This window comes from Globicephala melas, chromosome 4 (genome assembly GCF_963455315.2).
Source record: "Globicephala melas chromosome 4, mGloMel1.2, whole genome shotgun sequence".
NCBI classification, from domain to species: domain Eukaryota; kingdom Metazoa; phylum Chordata; class Mammalia; order Artiodactyla; family Delphinidae; genus Globicephala; species Globicephala melas.
The window spans coordinates 14,525,216-14,539,775 of record NC_083317.1 but is presented as its reverse complement, the minus strand read 5'-3'; the positions used below and the strand labels follow the sequence as shown (position 1 = coordinate 14,539,775).

The window sequence follows — 14,560 nt, the reverse complement described above, 5'->3', positions numbered from 1 at the left end:
TGTCATTTCTCTGATTAATGCTCCAAAGGCATCGCTTCTTACTCTGAGTAAGAGCTTACCATAGCTCACTACCTCTACGAACTCATACCTGGCCACTCTCTCCCTTGCCTCTATTGCCAAGTGAAGATGAAAATGAGAATTAGTCACACTGCATGAGCAGCTTTCCCTTCCAGGCTGAAAAATGGGAAGCTGCTCTCTCCTCTCCCCTCTGCACGACGATGCCTCTTTCTGGATATCCACATGGCTCAGACCCACACTTTCTTTAGGTCTTTGCTCAAAAAATCTTGCCTGACCACTCAAAATAAAGTAAACACTCTCCCTGACAGGTGCTCCTATTCCTTGATTCTGATTTGTTTTTCTCAATAGTTCTCCCAACTTGTTATATTCTATATGTGGAAATAAGTGAAGACTAACCAAAGGAGAAAAGCAAAGTCTAATTATTCAGAGCTTGCTATAGCAAAGGAAGTCAGCCACTTCTATTTGTGTTTTGACAGAGACTCAAAGGCAGGCAGAGGAGAAGGAAAGCTTTATAGTGGGAAAAGGGAAGTCTTCAGGTGTGTCCAGAGGGAGGGTTTTTGGCAAGGGGAAAGCAGAGGTAGGCTCACTAGAAGTGGGACATCCTATGTGATCGGTTAGATTGGTTTTCTCTGGTTGGTCTTAAGTTGGAAGCAGGGACAAAAATTAGGGAAGCTGTCAGTTATTAATCAAATTCTGATCATTTGGGGCCAATTGTTAAAGAAGTTATTGTTTAGCTTCCCGAATTAGTACTAGAGGTAGTAGTTTGACTTCCTACAATTCTGACTTACAGTAGGCTGGCTTCCACAACTATTTATTATAGATTAAGGAGTTGGTTTCTTGGGCAGGTTGCTGCAGGTTGTGGGTCAGAGTTCTATTTTTATGTATGGCTTGGCCATTGTCATTTGTATACTCATTTTCTGATATATTTGTCTTTATAGATGTCCATTTTCTGTTTCTCTCCACTAAAATGTAAGGTTGGTGATTTATTATATGAGTGAATGGGATTGCTGTTTATGAATTTCCTAATCCCCAGTGTCTTATACATAGTACAAGCTCAATAAATATTTGCTGAATGAATAAATAAAAATAGGGCAGATATGATCTTACCTATTTTCATGAAATGTTAAATGAAGGATAAGTCACATCAGGGAGAAAATGGAGACTGAATTATTTAAAGTAATTTCAGAAGCCGAGATTCAGCAAATACTCTCTCCTCTATTTTGTTTGTATAGATACATTATCTCTTGCTTGTAAATGACTTGGAAATGACCTTTAAAACTACTGAGTATGGAAAAGGAGTTTAATACAGGAATTAGTTATATACATTGCTCAAAGCTACTCAGTTAGCTGGAAAAAACGTTGGAATCCTGGCTTCCTGGATGAGGTTCTGGTCATCTACATTGGGCCTGATAGATTTTTTGGTGAAAGGTCTTTTGATTTAGTCTTGATTTATAAAAACCCTCTCCATATGAATAATGCTATCTGTGTTCTAAGTCAAAACTGTTTTTATGTCACAGTTGATTTGAAATTTACAAGAATAGATGGGACCAAGATAGTACCTGAGTACACCTGTCACAGTTTCTAAGATAAGAAGAAAGAGAGAGAGAGAGAGAGAAAGAAAGAAAGAAAGAAAGAAAGAAAGAAAGAAAGAAAGAAAGAAAGAGAGAGAGAGAGAGAGAGAAAGAAAGAAAGAAAGAAAGAAAGAAGGAAAGTTAGTTTTCATCTGAGTCTCCTCATTATTAATGTGATATTTTCTTCTCAGCACTTATTGTGCAGTGAACTGGGGCAAGCATTCTGTGAAAGTATTTCCATTAGAAGTCAGTAGAATATGAAGTAATATATTGAAGACAAGTATCCACAGACTTGATAAAACCACTGGCATTTACATCAATTAGTGATAATCTACTTTTAAAAGATCCAGGATCAATGAAGCAGAATAAATTGCCCAGAAACAGATAGTGAGATATGTATGCATTTACTGCTTGATAAATAATGCATCAGCAAACTATAGAGAATGGATTATTTAACAAATGGGACTGAAAAATTAGCTACTTGGGAAATTAAATTTTATATTTGCCTGTTGCATGCTAAAAAAAAAAAAAGTGAATTCTCTCTATGGAATAAGGATGGCTTAAAAGGGTAAATGAAAAACAAAGTTAAAGGGCAAAATGAAATTTAAAAAAAAAAAAACACATTGTGTTGTTATTTAAGGGTAGAAATCAAACATACAACTTATAGTTGTTTAACTGATTTTTTTTTAATTTGGATATTTCCAAAATCCTTTAGTTAAACTTAAAATATAAAACTTTTTTCAAGCTAGATCATTAATTTTTCCATTTTTTTCCCATATTTTTATTATTTTCCTCAGAATTTAATGATCTTTTTTCATCCCTTTCCTCAACAGTCCTGTTTTGATTTTTCTGCCAAGTTATCAACTATCTACTGTGTTTTATATACTTCTATCCTTAAAATATGCATTTATAAGTTTATTAATTTTTCTCACTATGAAAATATTTGCTCATTAAAAAAAATGGAAGCACAGAAATTTTTTTTAAAGAAAACAGTAATCACACAGAAGTTTACAGTTTAACCATTTTATTTTCTCTCCAGCCATTTCCTTTTATTTGGGTGTGGGTTCATCTCTTTGTGTGTACGTATGTAAGAAGGAGAGAGAGAGAGAGAAACTATTAATCAGGGTTATGGTGAATAAGGAATTCTTTAACTCTTTTTATTCTATTTTCATAACAATATTTAGGTCATTAAGGATTCCTCAACAGCAGGAAGACATACAACTGAGTGAACAGATACACTAACATTTAACCTTTCTCTGTGGGACACTTAGAATGTTTCCAAATTTTCACCATTATAAGTAGTTTTCAAATGAACACAACTTTACAAAACATTTGGGAACATCTCTGATTATTACTAAGCATAAATTTCTAGATTATAGAAATTTTTTCATCTATCTTTTTTCTTATCTTGGCCTGTGTTGGGGAAATATAATTAAAAACAAAATCTTCCAACCCAGAAAACCTGTCCACAAAGGTAGCAGAGAAAGAAAATAGTTTCATTATCGAATAAGCATTAAACCATAATGTGACATGCATCACAGGCAATCTGCTAAGTGACTGCAAAGACAGAAAGAAATCTTACCTTTCTGTAGAGCCACAAAGATACCACCAAGTTCATACATATTTTCAGTATAAATATTTAAGAATCCTTCAAGTAAAAGGATTTGAGAGTGCCTTCGTCACACATAGTTCATCCTCAAGTTACCTGGTAATTAGGGTGACCATCTATGTTAGCTAATTTTCTTTATCCAGAGGAGAAACAAGATTCTCACATCTTTATGGCAGGAGGCTGTTTTGCAACATGGAACAAGATACCCACTAAAGTTAGGCTCCTTTTTGCTGACAGAAACTGGAAGATAGTGATGTTTACATTTCAAAGACAGGGCATCTAGGTCCTAGAGAAAAACATTCTTGGTTCATAGAGCTGACAAAAAGCTCTCTAGTTTTTTAAAGAATTTATATACCTTCCGAAAGAGGAGAAAACACAAGTTTTCTAAAATAAAACTCTAAGGTAAAGGAGAGGAGAGAAAATTTCTTCCTTTATTTTCAACAGGGAGAATTAAAGCTCATATTTAATTTGTATTTTTCCTTGCACCAGCTTTTGTTTAATAGAAAAGTCAAATTCTTTTTTATTTCATTTTAAATACAAAACACACCCTTTAAACTATGCCTTTGTTTCAAGAAGTAAGTCCATTGGAAAGAAACATTTCTCTTCAAGTTCTTTAAACCCCACCTTTTGCTTAGAGTGGATTAAAGATGGCTCCAGAGGCAGGACAGGAATAAAGACGCAGACACAGACGAAGAGAATGGACTTGAGGACACGGGGAGGGGACCTCCCTGGAGGAAGGAAGGAAGTGAGAGAGTGGCATGGACATATATACACTACCAAATGTAAAATCGATAGCTAGTGGGAAGCAGCCTCATAGCACAGGGAGATCAGCTCGGTGCTTTGTGACCACCTAGAGGAGTGGGATAGGGAGGATGGGAGGGAGATGCAAAAGGGAAGAGATATGGGGATATATGTATACGTATAACTGATTCACTTTGTTATAAAGCAGAAACTAACACACCACTGTAAAGTAATTATACTCCATTAAAGATGTTAAGAAAAAAAAAAAAAAGATGGCCCCAGATTATTTGATGCTCTTCCCAGGGACATCAAGTATCTTTGACCAATTACAAATGGTAGAAAAGATGCCAGACCTCCTAAAAGGACTGGTGTTTTTCCACTTGGTTCCTTAGAGCCCTCAGCCACCAGGCTAGATGTCTGACTATCTTGTTAGAAAGACACGAAGAAAACCACATGTATGGGTAGAGGAGCCCATCTGAACCCACACTTCCAGATGTCAGTGCCAAGGGTGAGGCAGAGAGCAGGGCTGTTGTTGACTCTAGACCCCAGCTACCAGCTGAAGTCAGTGCCCCAGGCCACCTGAGCGCTACCTGATTTCCTAACCCACAAAGTCATGATATATAAAATGGTTGTTTTTTTAAGTCACCAAGTCTGGGGATAGTTTGTTTCACACCAAGAAATTACCAGATTTCTGAGCTCAGTGCAGAATATTTTTTCTCTCTTCATTCTTCTTTGATAAAAGTAAAAGCATTGTATCAAGATTCAGTGTTAGATCACAGTTGGGTTGTAAGTATGGGCGTCTTCCTTTCCCTCAAAGGGTTTTTCGCCTTTAAAGTTGGAGGGAAGTTTTATTTCTAAAGCATTTCTATAATTTAACATCTAATAAATAACAGTTCCTTCTTCAAAGAGGACTTTGTATTGCTATGGAGAAATATCTACCCATATCTCCACTTTCAAAAACAAAAACAATGTGTGTGAAATCTGGCCCAATTCAGAAAAAAATAGAGGGAGAAAGATCATTCACTTATGATGCTTGCACAACTACATTCTTACTAGGTTGCATACAAAAAAACAAAAAAAAAAATAGTCTTCAACCTTGGGCTTCATTCCTTGCCACCACCCCTCCCACATATCAATTGAAAAATGCAGAAGTAACCCATGAAAGAAGCAACCCTGAGCTACAAAGTTAATGATTTTAGAGGCTAGTGGCTAATAAGGAGGGTGGGGTATCAGGAGAAAAAACAGTTAAGAAAGAGCTGGGTATATGGATGGACTATTTTTTGTTTGTTCATTTTACTTTGTTTTGCTGACTGTATTAATACAGTTTATCCTTTAAAAAATTAAAAATAAGAAAAGCCATTTTTTTTAACATATTGGTAAGAAAGGTTGTACACATTCTTTCTTGAATTAGGGCAATGCTCAATTCTGTTTTTTGTTTGTTTGTTTTATTTGCTTTGTTTTTCTTTTTATAAAAGATTCTTTCTGTTTCCCATATTTTCATATAAATTTCTTGGAATTTGGAAAGGAGTCAGGAAAAGGGGTGTGGGGCAGAGAGAAGATTTACAATTGAAGGTGATTTGAGGGACAAGGAGGAAGCCCATAAACCTCTTTGTCTATCAAAGACCAAGTGTCCTTCCCAGAATGGAGAAGTAGGGTCAGTTGGTATACATCTGTCTCACAGCTGGACTGGGCTGCACTGAGCTGGGGCTGGCACAGGGATGGTGACTGCTTGCAGCTAGAGGTGGTGGCCAGGATAAGCAGTGTCAAGGGATCAACCACACCTGACAATAAAAGAAGACAAGGGCATTGCAGATGAGCAAGGTCTGTAGGAAAGAATTCCTGGATGGCAAAGACATGACATGGAATCTGACAAGGCTAGAATATGGACACTATGGACACTGTGGCAGAAGATGAAAAGAAACAAGAAGTCTGGGGCTAGATTTTTAGATGTTCTTTGTTTTGTTTTGTTTCCCATGCTGAATATGTTGAACTTATCCGCAGGACTGGGAAAGCAGCAGTTTAGAACTTGAGGATCAACCTTGACATATTTGTAGTGGTTTCCTGGACACTGATGTTGAGAAGAGTTCCAGAAGACGGCAACTGGAAACCTTCAAACCCTCCTCTCAGTTCTTGCCCAACCAATTCCTTCTCTCTACTGCAAGAGTCATGGCCGACCAAGGTTCCTCTCCTTTCCAACTTCCCCTCCTTGTGGTCTCTTTAATGATTCATTGCTTCCGTATTTCCTCCAGATCAGCCATATGAGTGACACAGCTGCTGGATCTTGGGCTAGCCACAAAGATCTTTCTTTCTCATTAACAGGGAAATGTAGTTTTTGTTTGGAAAAGACTTATTGGATTATGGTCTTTGCTCTCTCGTTTTCTTTAATTATTAATCCACCATCATCTAGCTTCTAGGTTTGTGGTTGAAATATTTGCCAGAAGTAGTATGTTTTTCTTGTTTTGGCTGTTAGGTAATTTCTTATGATTGGTGAAACCTTGCATACTTTCTTTTTGAGCTTGGAATTTAAGACTTTAATACTTTTTTTTTTTTTTCTTTAAGTGATTGCCACTGCTTTCATCTGTTTTTTATTCCTCTCTCTGAATTTTCCCCTTAGGTCCTTGAACTTGTTCTCCAAGTTCTTTATATTTTTCCTTATGAGTTACATCTTTTTCTCCTTAATTTTTTCTATGATTGCTCTGTGTTTGGAGCTTTTCTTCTACTTGATCTTCCAAACCTCCAGTTTTTCCCACAGCACTGACCTCCCTCAAGGCTTCCTTCCCTGCAGAGTTTTTAAATGTGAAAGTTATGTTATTTCAGGAAAAAGAAGCTCTTTAATTCTATGATTCAACCTCCCTTTGGCTCTTACAGCTAGAGTTTGTTTGTGTAAGACATCTCTCTTTCCCAGGAGATCATTTCCTCAAAGATCCTCTGCCAGTTGTGGGCACTCAGTTTACACTTCCTTTTTCTGGTTGTTGAGTCCCATTTGGTGTTAAGTGATTCTAGGATCTCTTTTCTTGTGGAAGTTAAGTTGTTGTAATTAGCAATAGCCCACCGTAGGGTGACAGGGATTCTCATTTTTGGCTGGTGATCTAATGACCTGAAAGTTGCTGTCTCTCTCTTGGGGCCCTGGGATGTACCCTCTCTGCCTCTCTCTCCCTCTCTCTCTCTCTCTCTCTTTCTCAATATCCTCACTCTCAGTGACAGTTCTCTCCGAGGCCCCAGGACAAGCAAGAAGCTACCCTGTACTTGAGTCTCCCACAGTTTTGCTGTCCCTGATTATCCACCTTGAGACTACACAGGTGTACAAATGCCACCCTCCTTCAAAGACTATTTATGAAACAGGTAAGGCCCACATTTCTCTTCCTGCTTGTCTCACCCCAGCACAGGGCTTTGGGCCTAGCCTTAGGCCTCTGCACCAGGAATCTCTTGCTTCTCATGACTCTCAGAATTGAACACAGTACTGCTCTTTCCTTCTGGAATCTGGCAGGGCCTGAAGCTTTGCAGAAAGCTGGTCTCTTTGCTCTGCCTGTTGGCTGGGTCCCAGCTACTGCTCTGCTTTGCACAGTGGGTGGTGGGATCAGAGTGGGGAGGAGGGGCTTGCAGGGATATTGTTCCAGCAGCTCTTGGAGGCCTTCTCAGGGAAAGGAAGGAGGCCTGGTGAATTTGAAATATGATATGAGTCTAAAAAATAGAATATATTCCAAGGAAAAAGGTAATGGATATCAGGAACTGAGAATCAGTAAATTCTGTAGAAGTTGGGAGGGAGGAGAGAGAGGAGCTTAGGGGTAGCAAATACTGATGATGAGGTCCACCCTGGGACTCAGGGAGAAAGGGTGCTGGGACCAGTGAGTCATAGGGAGGCTTGGAGCTGGGACAGTGAGATGACATTTATCTCTCTGGGAGAGATGTCTCTGGACAATATTACAGTAGGAAGAGTACAGCCTCTTGGATTAGGGGATATATATATATATATATAATCTTTGATACTCAGTATTCTCATGATTTCTTAAGTAATTCATAGAATTCTTAGAGGATTGATGTGGTAAGAAAAGAAAAGGCCAAGCACCTGGGAGGCTTGCAATGAAGGCTACATTTCTTGCTCTTGTCCCTGGTTAGACTGAAAATTCTTTGAGAACAAAAACTGTCTTGGCCATCCCCATAACCCTAGCACTTAAGGTAATGCAGCTTAATACCAATTTTTGCAGTGTGGGAGGGGGTCATTTTGGATACAGATTCAGCAGAAGTGGTTCAGGATAGGGGCTGCAGGTGGTACAGTATGAAAGAGAAAAAAGTCCAGCTGTAAGCTGAGGGCATAAAACTATACTCCCCACCTCCCTGTGTTCTTTTTGTCACACCACATTTTTTCTCCATAAGACTAGAATATCAAACATCCTTTCTGCACATAATTTGCCACCAGTCAAACCATTTCCTTATACCAGTGCATATTTTTCAGGATATTAAAGAAGACATTTGGCATATGAATTATTCTAGTTTTGGACATCCATTTTATAATTGTTATCATACTCGTTATACACTGATGTTACTGTGTGATAAAGTTTGCCATGAAGATTATAAGACAGATTTTCCTTCTTGTCTCTTATCATCTGCTAAGGCATTTGGATTTACCTTACAGGCAATGGAGCATTCCTACAAGGATTATGGGCAGAACGTGATGGGGTCTGACTTGCATTCTAGAAAGAACTGAGCTAGGAACATGGAGGGTAGCTGGAGGAAGGCGTAACACAAGTCTAGAGGGTAGGAAAGAGAGATGTTAGTAAGGTGGAAAGTTGGAGAAAGATTTCAGAGATACTCAAAAGGTGATGCCACAGAAAACTAGCAATGTTAGAATTCTGCTTTAGGGAAAAGAACATGAAAAGAATAAACTGAGTTTGGGATATTCAGGAGAGCTTTCTAAGTAAAAAGGATGTTTGATTAAAGGCTGGTGCTTAGAAGATTGGACTTTTTTTTTTTCTCCAAAATGCTTAGTTAGTTTTCCTTTATTTCTGCTCTTATGAATGTTTTGACCCAAAATTGCCTAAGGTAAATTGGTATTAGGCTATTGGAAAATCACCAGTCTCAGAAAAACACTAAAAGTTTTCACAACTAACAGTAGTTAAGCAAGTCATTTTCACATACAAAAATCAGTTTGTAAACTAGATATTGCTGAAGAAAATCTACGTGCCCTGAAGAAAAAGAGCATGGACTGTGAAATCAGACAGTCCTTATTTTTTCTCCTGACTCTATTGGGTAATCAGTAAACTGTTCTGAGGGGCCCTCATCTGTGATTGAACTAATCATATCAATCTCATAAAAGATTTAATGATATAATTCATATAAAGAAGTAGAGGTCCTAGTATATAATGCATGTCCCTAAAACATTACCCACTGTTATTAATTAACACTACTTCTCAGAGGTAGAAACATATTTAGCTATATAAATTTTTTACATAAATGGCTATTACAAACATAATATTTATAGGATATAGATTTTGGGGGGTAACCTATAGCATTATCTTAATAAATTACAAATATCTGCATCAAATATTAGTATGGGAATACAATCATTGTAAGGTTGTTAAATGATATATGATACTTTATATTCTCAAAAATTAATGCTGAATCTATCTTTATCTTTAAAATGTGACTTTGATAGTCTTTCTTCAAAACTGCAAAGATGAAAATATCAAGTTTTTAAACTCTACAAGTTAAGAAAATAGAAAAAGTGGAGAATAATGAAAGACTATAAACTTAATATAAAAAGGCACAATTTATTAATACAAAAGACATAAAGCAGGTAACATGCATAGTCATTTAAGGTAGAAAAATGTAGATACAAACTTTCAAATCCGTTAACTGTTGGATCAAATTTGGGGAAAACACAAGATATAGTAATTCTATACCTTAGTAAAATTGAACAAAAATGACACAAATTAAAAATTTTATCTTTGAAGGACTTAAATGACAATTTTGACTTAAGTATCCACATAGGAGAAGATACAGTTCACAAGGAACAGCTCAGTTTTATTTTTTAATAAGCAAATAAAGACATATTATTTTTCTCTTCTGTTATTTACATTAATGAAAACCCAAAGTCTGTATACAAATAGTTATTAAAATATTCATATACATATAAGATTTCTTGTCAAAATGTATCCTTCTCCAGCCACAAAAACTTAAAAAGAGGAAAAAAATTTTTCACCTTCCTGAAGTCTTTAATGTTTCTAAGACTATAGTTTTATCTTTCTTCTTAGTATAGCTCTGGAAAAGCAGTTTGAATGCAAAGTCCCTTGACAAAATAGCTGCCTTTTAAAAGCTGTTCATTTAATATACAAGAAAAGGAAGGCCTCTGGGGAATGAGGATAAAGGAGTTAGGATTTCTAACTCCTGAGCTGAAAAATAGGATCTCAAAAAACCATTTAGTTCCCTTTACACTGCTGATTAAAGCCTTCATTTTAACCTTCATTATAAATCAAGTGCATTCATCACTAAGCTGTTTTTAAACAATTAATATTAACCTTCTTCAATCTTATCCCTGGTTCCCCTGAAAAGCAATAGTTGAATTCTATTTATTCAGTGTAATGAATCAGTGTTTCATTTAAAATAGAACGATATAAGCCTCTCTCTATTTATGCGACATAAAAACGTCACTCTCATCTATATGCATAACGCTATGCCATAAAGAAATCACAGTTGTAAAATAATCGTCTTTAACAATGTCATTTTCAAGTAACTGATAAAAGGAGAAAACAGCATGAACTATTTTAGAAAACAAATGACTGTACTTTCTAGAACAATCAGAGCAATGTGTATAATATCTCATTCGGCTGAAATCGCTTATAGAATCATAAAGAGCTGACACACAGTTCCTGTAATTAATAGCAGGCAGTTAAGAACAGCAAATCAGTGTTTTGGGGGGGGGTTTCATTTTTAGAAAATAGTGGATATTTTTGTCATCTGCATGGCTTTATAGCTAGTTTAAAAATATACACAACTACACATACTGACTTTTGGAGTACACACTAGGTGACTTCTTTTCCATGTGATAGCTTTTCTGGGTCGTTCGGTGGGAAGGTATGGAATATCTGTAGCTACTGCTTTTTTCATTGCAACAAGAAACACAACAGAACAGTGTCCCTCCAGCGATTAGCACCAGTGCTGTGGTCCAGCCTATGTAGAGGGCTTCTCCCAGCTCACGTTTTTGGGCAATATCCACTATTGGGTTGTAGAAGTCTCTGATGATGGAATTGGCAACCCAGCTCACAGGGATGAGCACCACAAGGCCAGTGACGATGAAGACTACTCCAGCCGTTAGCAGGATGTAACGCTTCACCTTCTCATCGTCCCCGGTGCATCTGGTGCACTTCATGCCAAGGACTGCCGTCATGAAAGCCAGGAAGGACAGCACAGAGGCAGCACACATCAGTCCTCTGGATGCCTGTAGGTCCGGAGAGAGAGCCAGCAGGGAATCGTAGATTTTGCACTGCATTCTGATATTAGCGTGCCTCATGCAATTCATCCACAGTCCTTCCCAGAGGTTTTCAAAAACCACAATGTTGCTTCCAATGAAGGCAGACACTCTCCACTGAGGCATGATGGTGACAGCCACTGTCCCCACCATTCCAACACCACCAAGCACCAGTCCAGCGATTTGCAGGGCATAGGTAGCCATTCTCCTCCAGGATGGATTTTATCTGACTGGACTCCTGAGCCGGTAGGGCTACTCTGAAGCAAGGTTCTCTGAGTCCCAGGGGAGAAGAGTCTTCCTGTAATGAACTCAGAACTCAATGTTTTTTCAAATAAGAGCTGCTGTGCTACTTCTAACCAGATTAAATCCAGTGTTGGCCGGCTGAGGTGTCCACTCACCCTCACTTCACTGACTACCGCAGGTAAACTTACAAAACAGGTGGGACAACTTTCTCAGCCAGTAAGAGGGGGATGGTAACTCAGGTGTGTCTAAGCCCGCAAGAGATACTTTGGAACTGCTAGACCTGCACATAAACATTCTTTGTACTTCTCATTTGTCCAAGAAGACAGCAGTATATTTACCTGGAGGCATAATTAGGAATGCTTGCACGATCATCAAGAAATGCATCAATCCCTTGAGATGTGAAAGTTGCAACTTGTACTGGCAATGCGGAAACTTTTAGTAAGAGCTGCTGTGACGAAGACACAAAATAAAATCTCTGCCTAAGAACTTTGCTAGGACTGTCACAGTGCCAAAGTGAAAGGAGAGCAGAAGATTGATAGATTGCTCATACCTGAGAAACCACATTCTTTGGGACACATATGATCCAAGTGTTTGATTTAATTTATCTACAACTTCAAAGCAACCTTGACTGTAGTGAAATCAGGGAACAGATCATGCCAAAGGACAAAATAAGGCTCAAGTAATTAAATACGTTGTCCTCCTCCACGGCACCGAACACATGTTGTTTTCTTTTGAGCCAGGGAGACTACTCATTAGTATTTTCCTGATAATCTTGATTTCTAAGAAAAAAAAATTGCAGAAGCAAGAAAAAAGAATCCATGCGATTTTCTTCTGGTTTCTTCTTCTGGATTCTTATGTAGCAAGCACTCACAATAGCAATTAAATGATGCAATGGCTTACAGGCTGCTAGCTTATTCTGTGGCTCTATCTTTACTACTCTGTCTTCCTAGACCTAAGCAACTAGAATTCTACAGATGGTGTAAGCATCCTAAGTCTATACAAATGGCTGATATTTCTAAATAAGTATTTACAGGACAAAATGACTATATTCATTGAATCAACTAAATTTGTCAATTAAACTTGTCTTTAATACCATGTCTGCAGGAGGAGGTAGAAACCCCTAATGTAATGCATTTTCAACGGTCTCATCTCAAAATAATATCGATGACAACAGTGGAGCTAAAATATGCATGTTGATCTGGGAAAACTCCACTAGCGATTTTCTTCTGGAGGGCCCTTGAATGTACTGTCCTGTCTTTCCATACTTCAAACGCTAATTTCCTTTCATTTTTACATCATAAAAATGATCTTTTATTTACAATTTTGCTTCTTCTCTGCGTCCTTGTACTATCTTAAATCTGAGTATGGAAGAAAGCATCCCCTGCTCACTTGTTAAACTTTGAAAATTTAATGGTCCAAAAAATCTTAGTGCTTTACAGAGGTTAAAACAAAAGTACTTTGAAGGAGGGGAAGAAAAAGATGCCAAAATAAACTGTCTTCTAAAAAAAAAAAAAAGTAGGAATGTCTGGTAAGCCCAGTTGTTATTATTTTATTAGACTGGACACATTGAAATTAAGAAAAAAATAAAAGCTGATATTTACAGTAATTTTCCTCATTTGTTGGCCTCATTTAAGGACGAACCTAGAGCATATCCCTTTTGATAACAGAAAATATCTAGCATTTTCTCCCTCAGGTTTGTTTCAGGTACAGACTTGTGGTGGAGGGGGAAATAAGTTAACCTTGGAAAAGTAATCTGTAATCCATAAAAAGAGAGTTGAAATCAAAACAGCAGATTATTATTTTTATCTTGAATTGCCAACCTGGGCAAAGGGAATGACTTGACAGAATTGGAAAATGAAAAAGGAATGACATAACTGGTTGAGATAATGACAAACTAAAACTATATATATATATATATATATACACACATATATATATGTATATTTTATATATATATACACACACACATATATACACATATATGTGTGTATATATGTGTATATATATTTACATTTGTAGGGAAGCAAATCAAAATCTCTAAATTCATGTGACTTGTTTTTTAGGAGTCCGTTTGAATATTGCAGAATATCTACATAAAAACAGGAAAACGTGATAGAAATAGGTATCTACATATTTGAGAGCCTCAGCCTTCACCTAGGAGCTGCCTCCTAGGTGTGGATTGATGTACCCGTTGCCTTCATGCACTATCAAACCTCTCTTCCTTGAAGCATTAAGCTTTATTTACCAAGACCTTATTTCACACAAAAATATTTCCCCCATTTCAAAACTATTGGTACTTTACTCCTGAAATTTTCTTAGCCAAAAGATTACGATCAGAATGAGAAATCAACCTTGGGTTCGCATTAGAATAATTATAGAGTTAGCTGTCCTATCAGGAACTAGCCCAGGGCCTTCAGGCAGGTTTCTTATCACACAGTGATCCAGTTATCCCCATGATATTCTGAAATAACTGTGCCCTAAAGGTCAGAGGAAATGAGAAAGACAGGGAAAAATGGCAATACTAAGTTTTCTAGGGACAGAAAGCCCTAAATTCAGAGCTTAAAAAGTCAAGTTCACTGTTTACTGACTTTTCTGTAATACTATGTCCCTGAGGTGATTAACTTGTCTACAAAATTCAGATAGCAATAATGCTTAGAGAATTAGCTGATTAATAACATTTTCTAATCTTCTTTAATTTAGAACTACAGAGCAACTTACAGAGATTGTTCTATCATTTGTATTCCATTTTTAGGAAGAACCAAAATATTAACAAGAACCCAAGAAAGAAAAGCATGCCCATGTTGACCCACTATGCTCCCCTTGTCTCTTGAGATCTCCCTTTTGTCTACATTATCAAAAGCATGATTTAAGTTTAGCAATTAAATTTACTAAATTAAATTTAGTCCTGACAGC

At 37.2% G+C, this 14,560-nt stretch overlaps 1 protein-coding gene across 1 annotated transcript; it reads right to left on the bottom strand.

Annotated features, from left to right (window-relative positions):
* Positions 1–10,438: 10,438 nt before the first annotated feature.
* On the bottom strand, positions 10,439–11,665 carry CLDN8 (claudin 8). The gene has a single exon (XM_060297547.2). It carries the CDS (start codon positions 11,606–11,608, stop codon positions 10,931–10,933), a length of 678 nt encoding a protein of 225 aa, XP_060153530.1. The 5' UTR covers positions 11,609–11,665; the 3' UTR covers positions 10,439–10,930.
* Between the last annotated feature and the right edge of the window lie 2,895 nt (positions 11,666–14,560).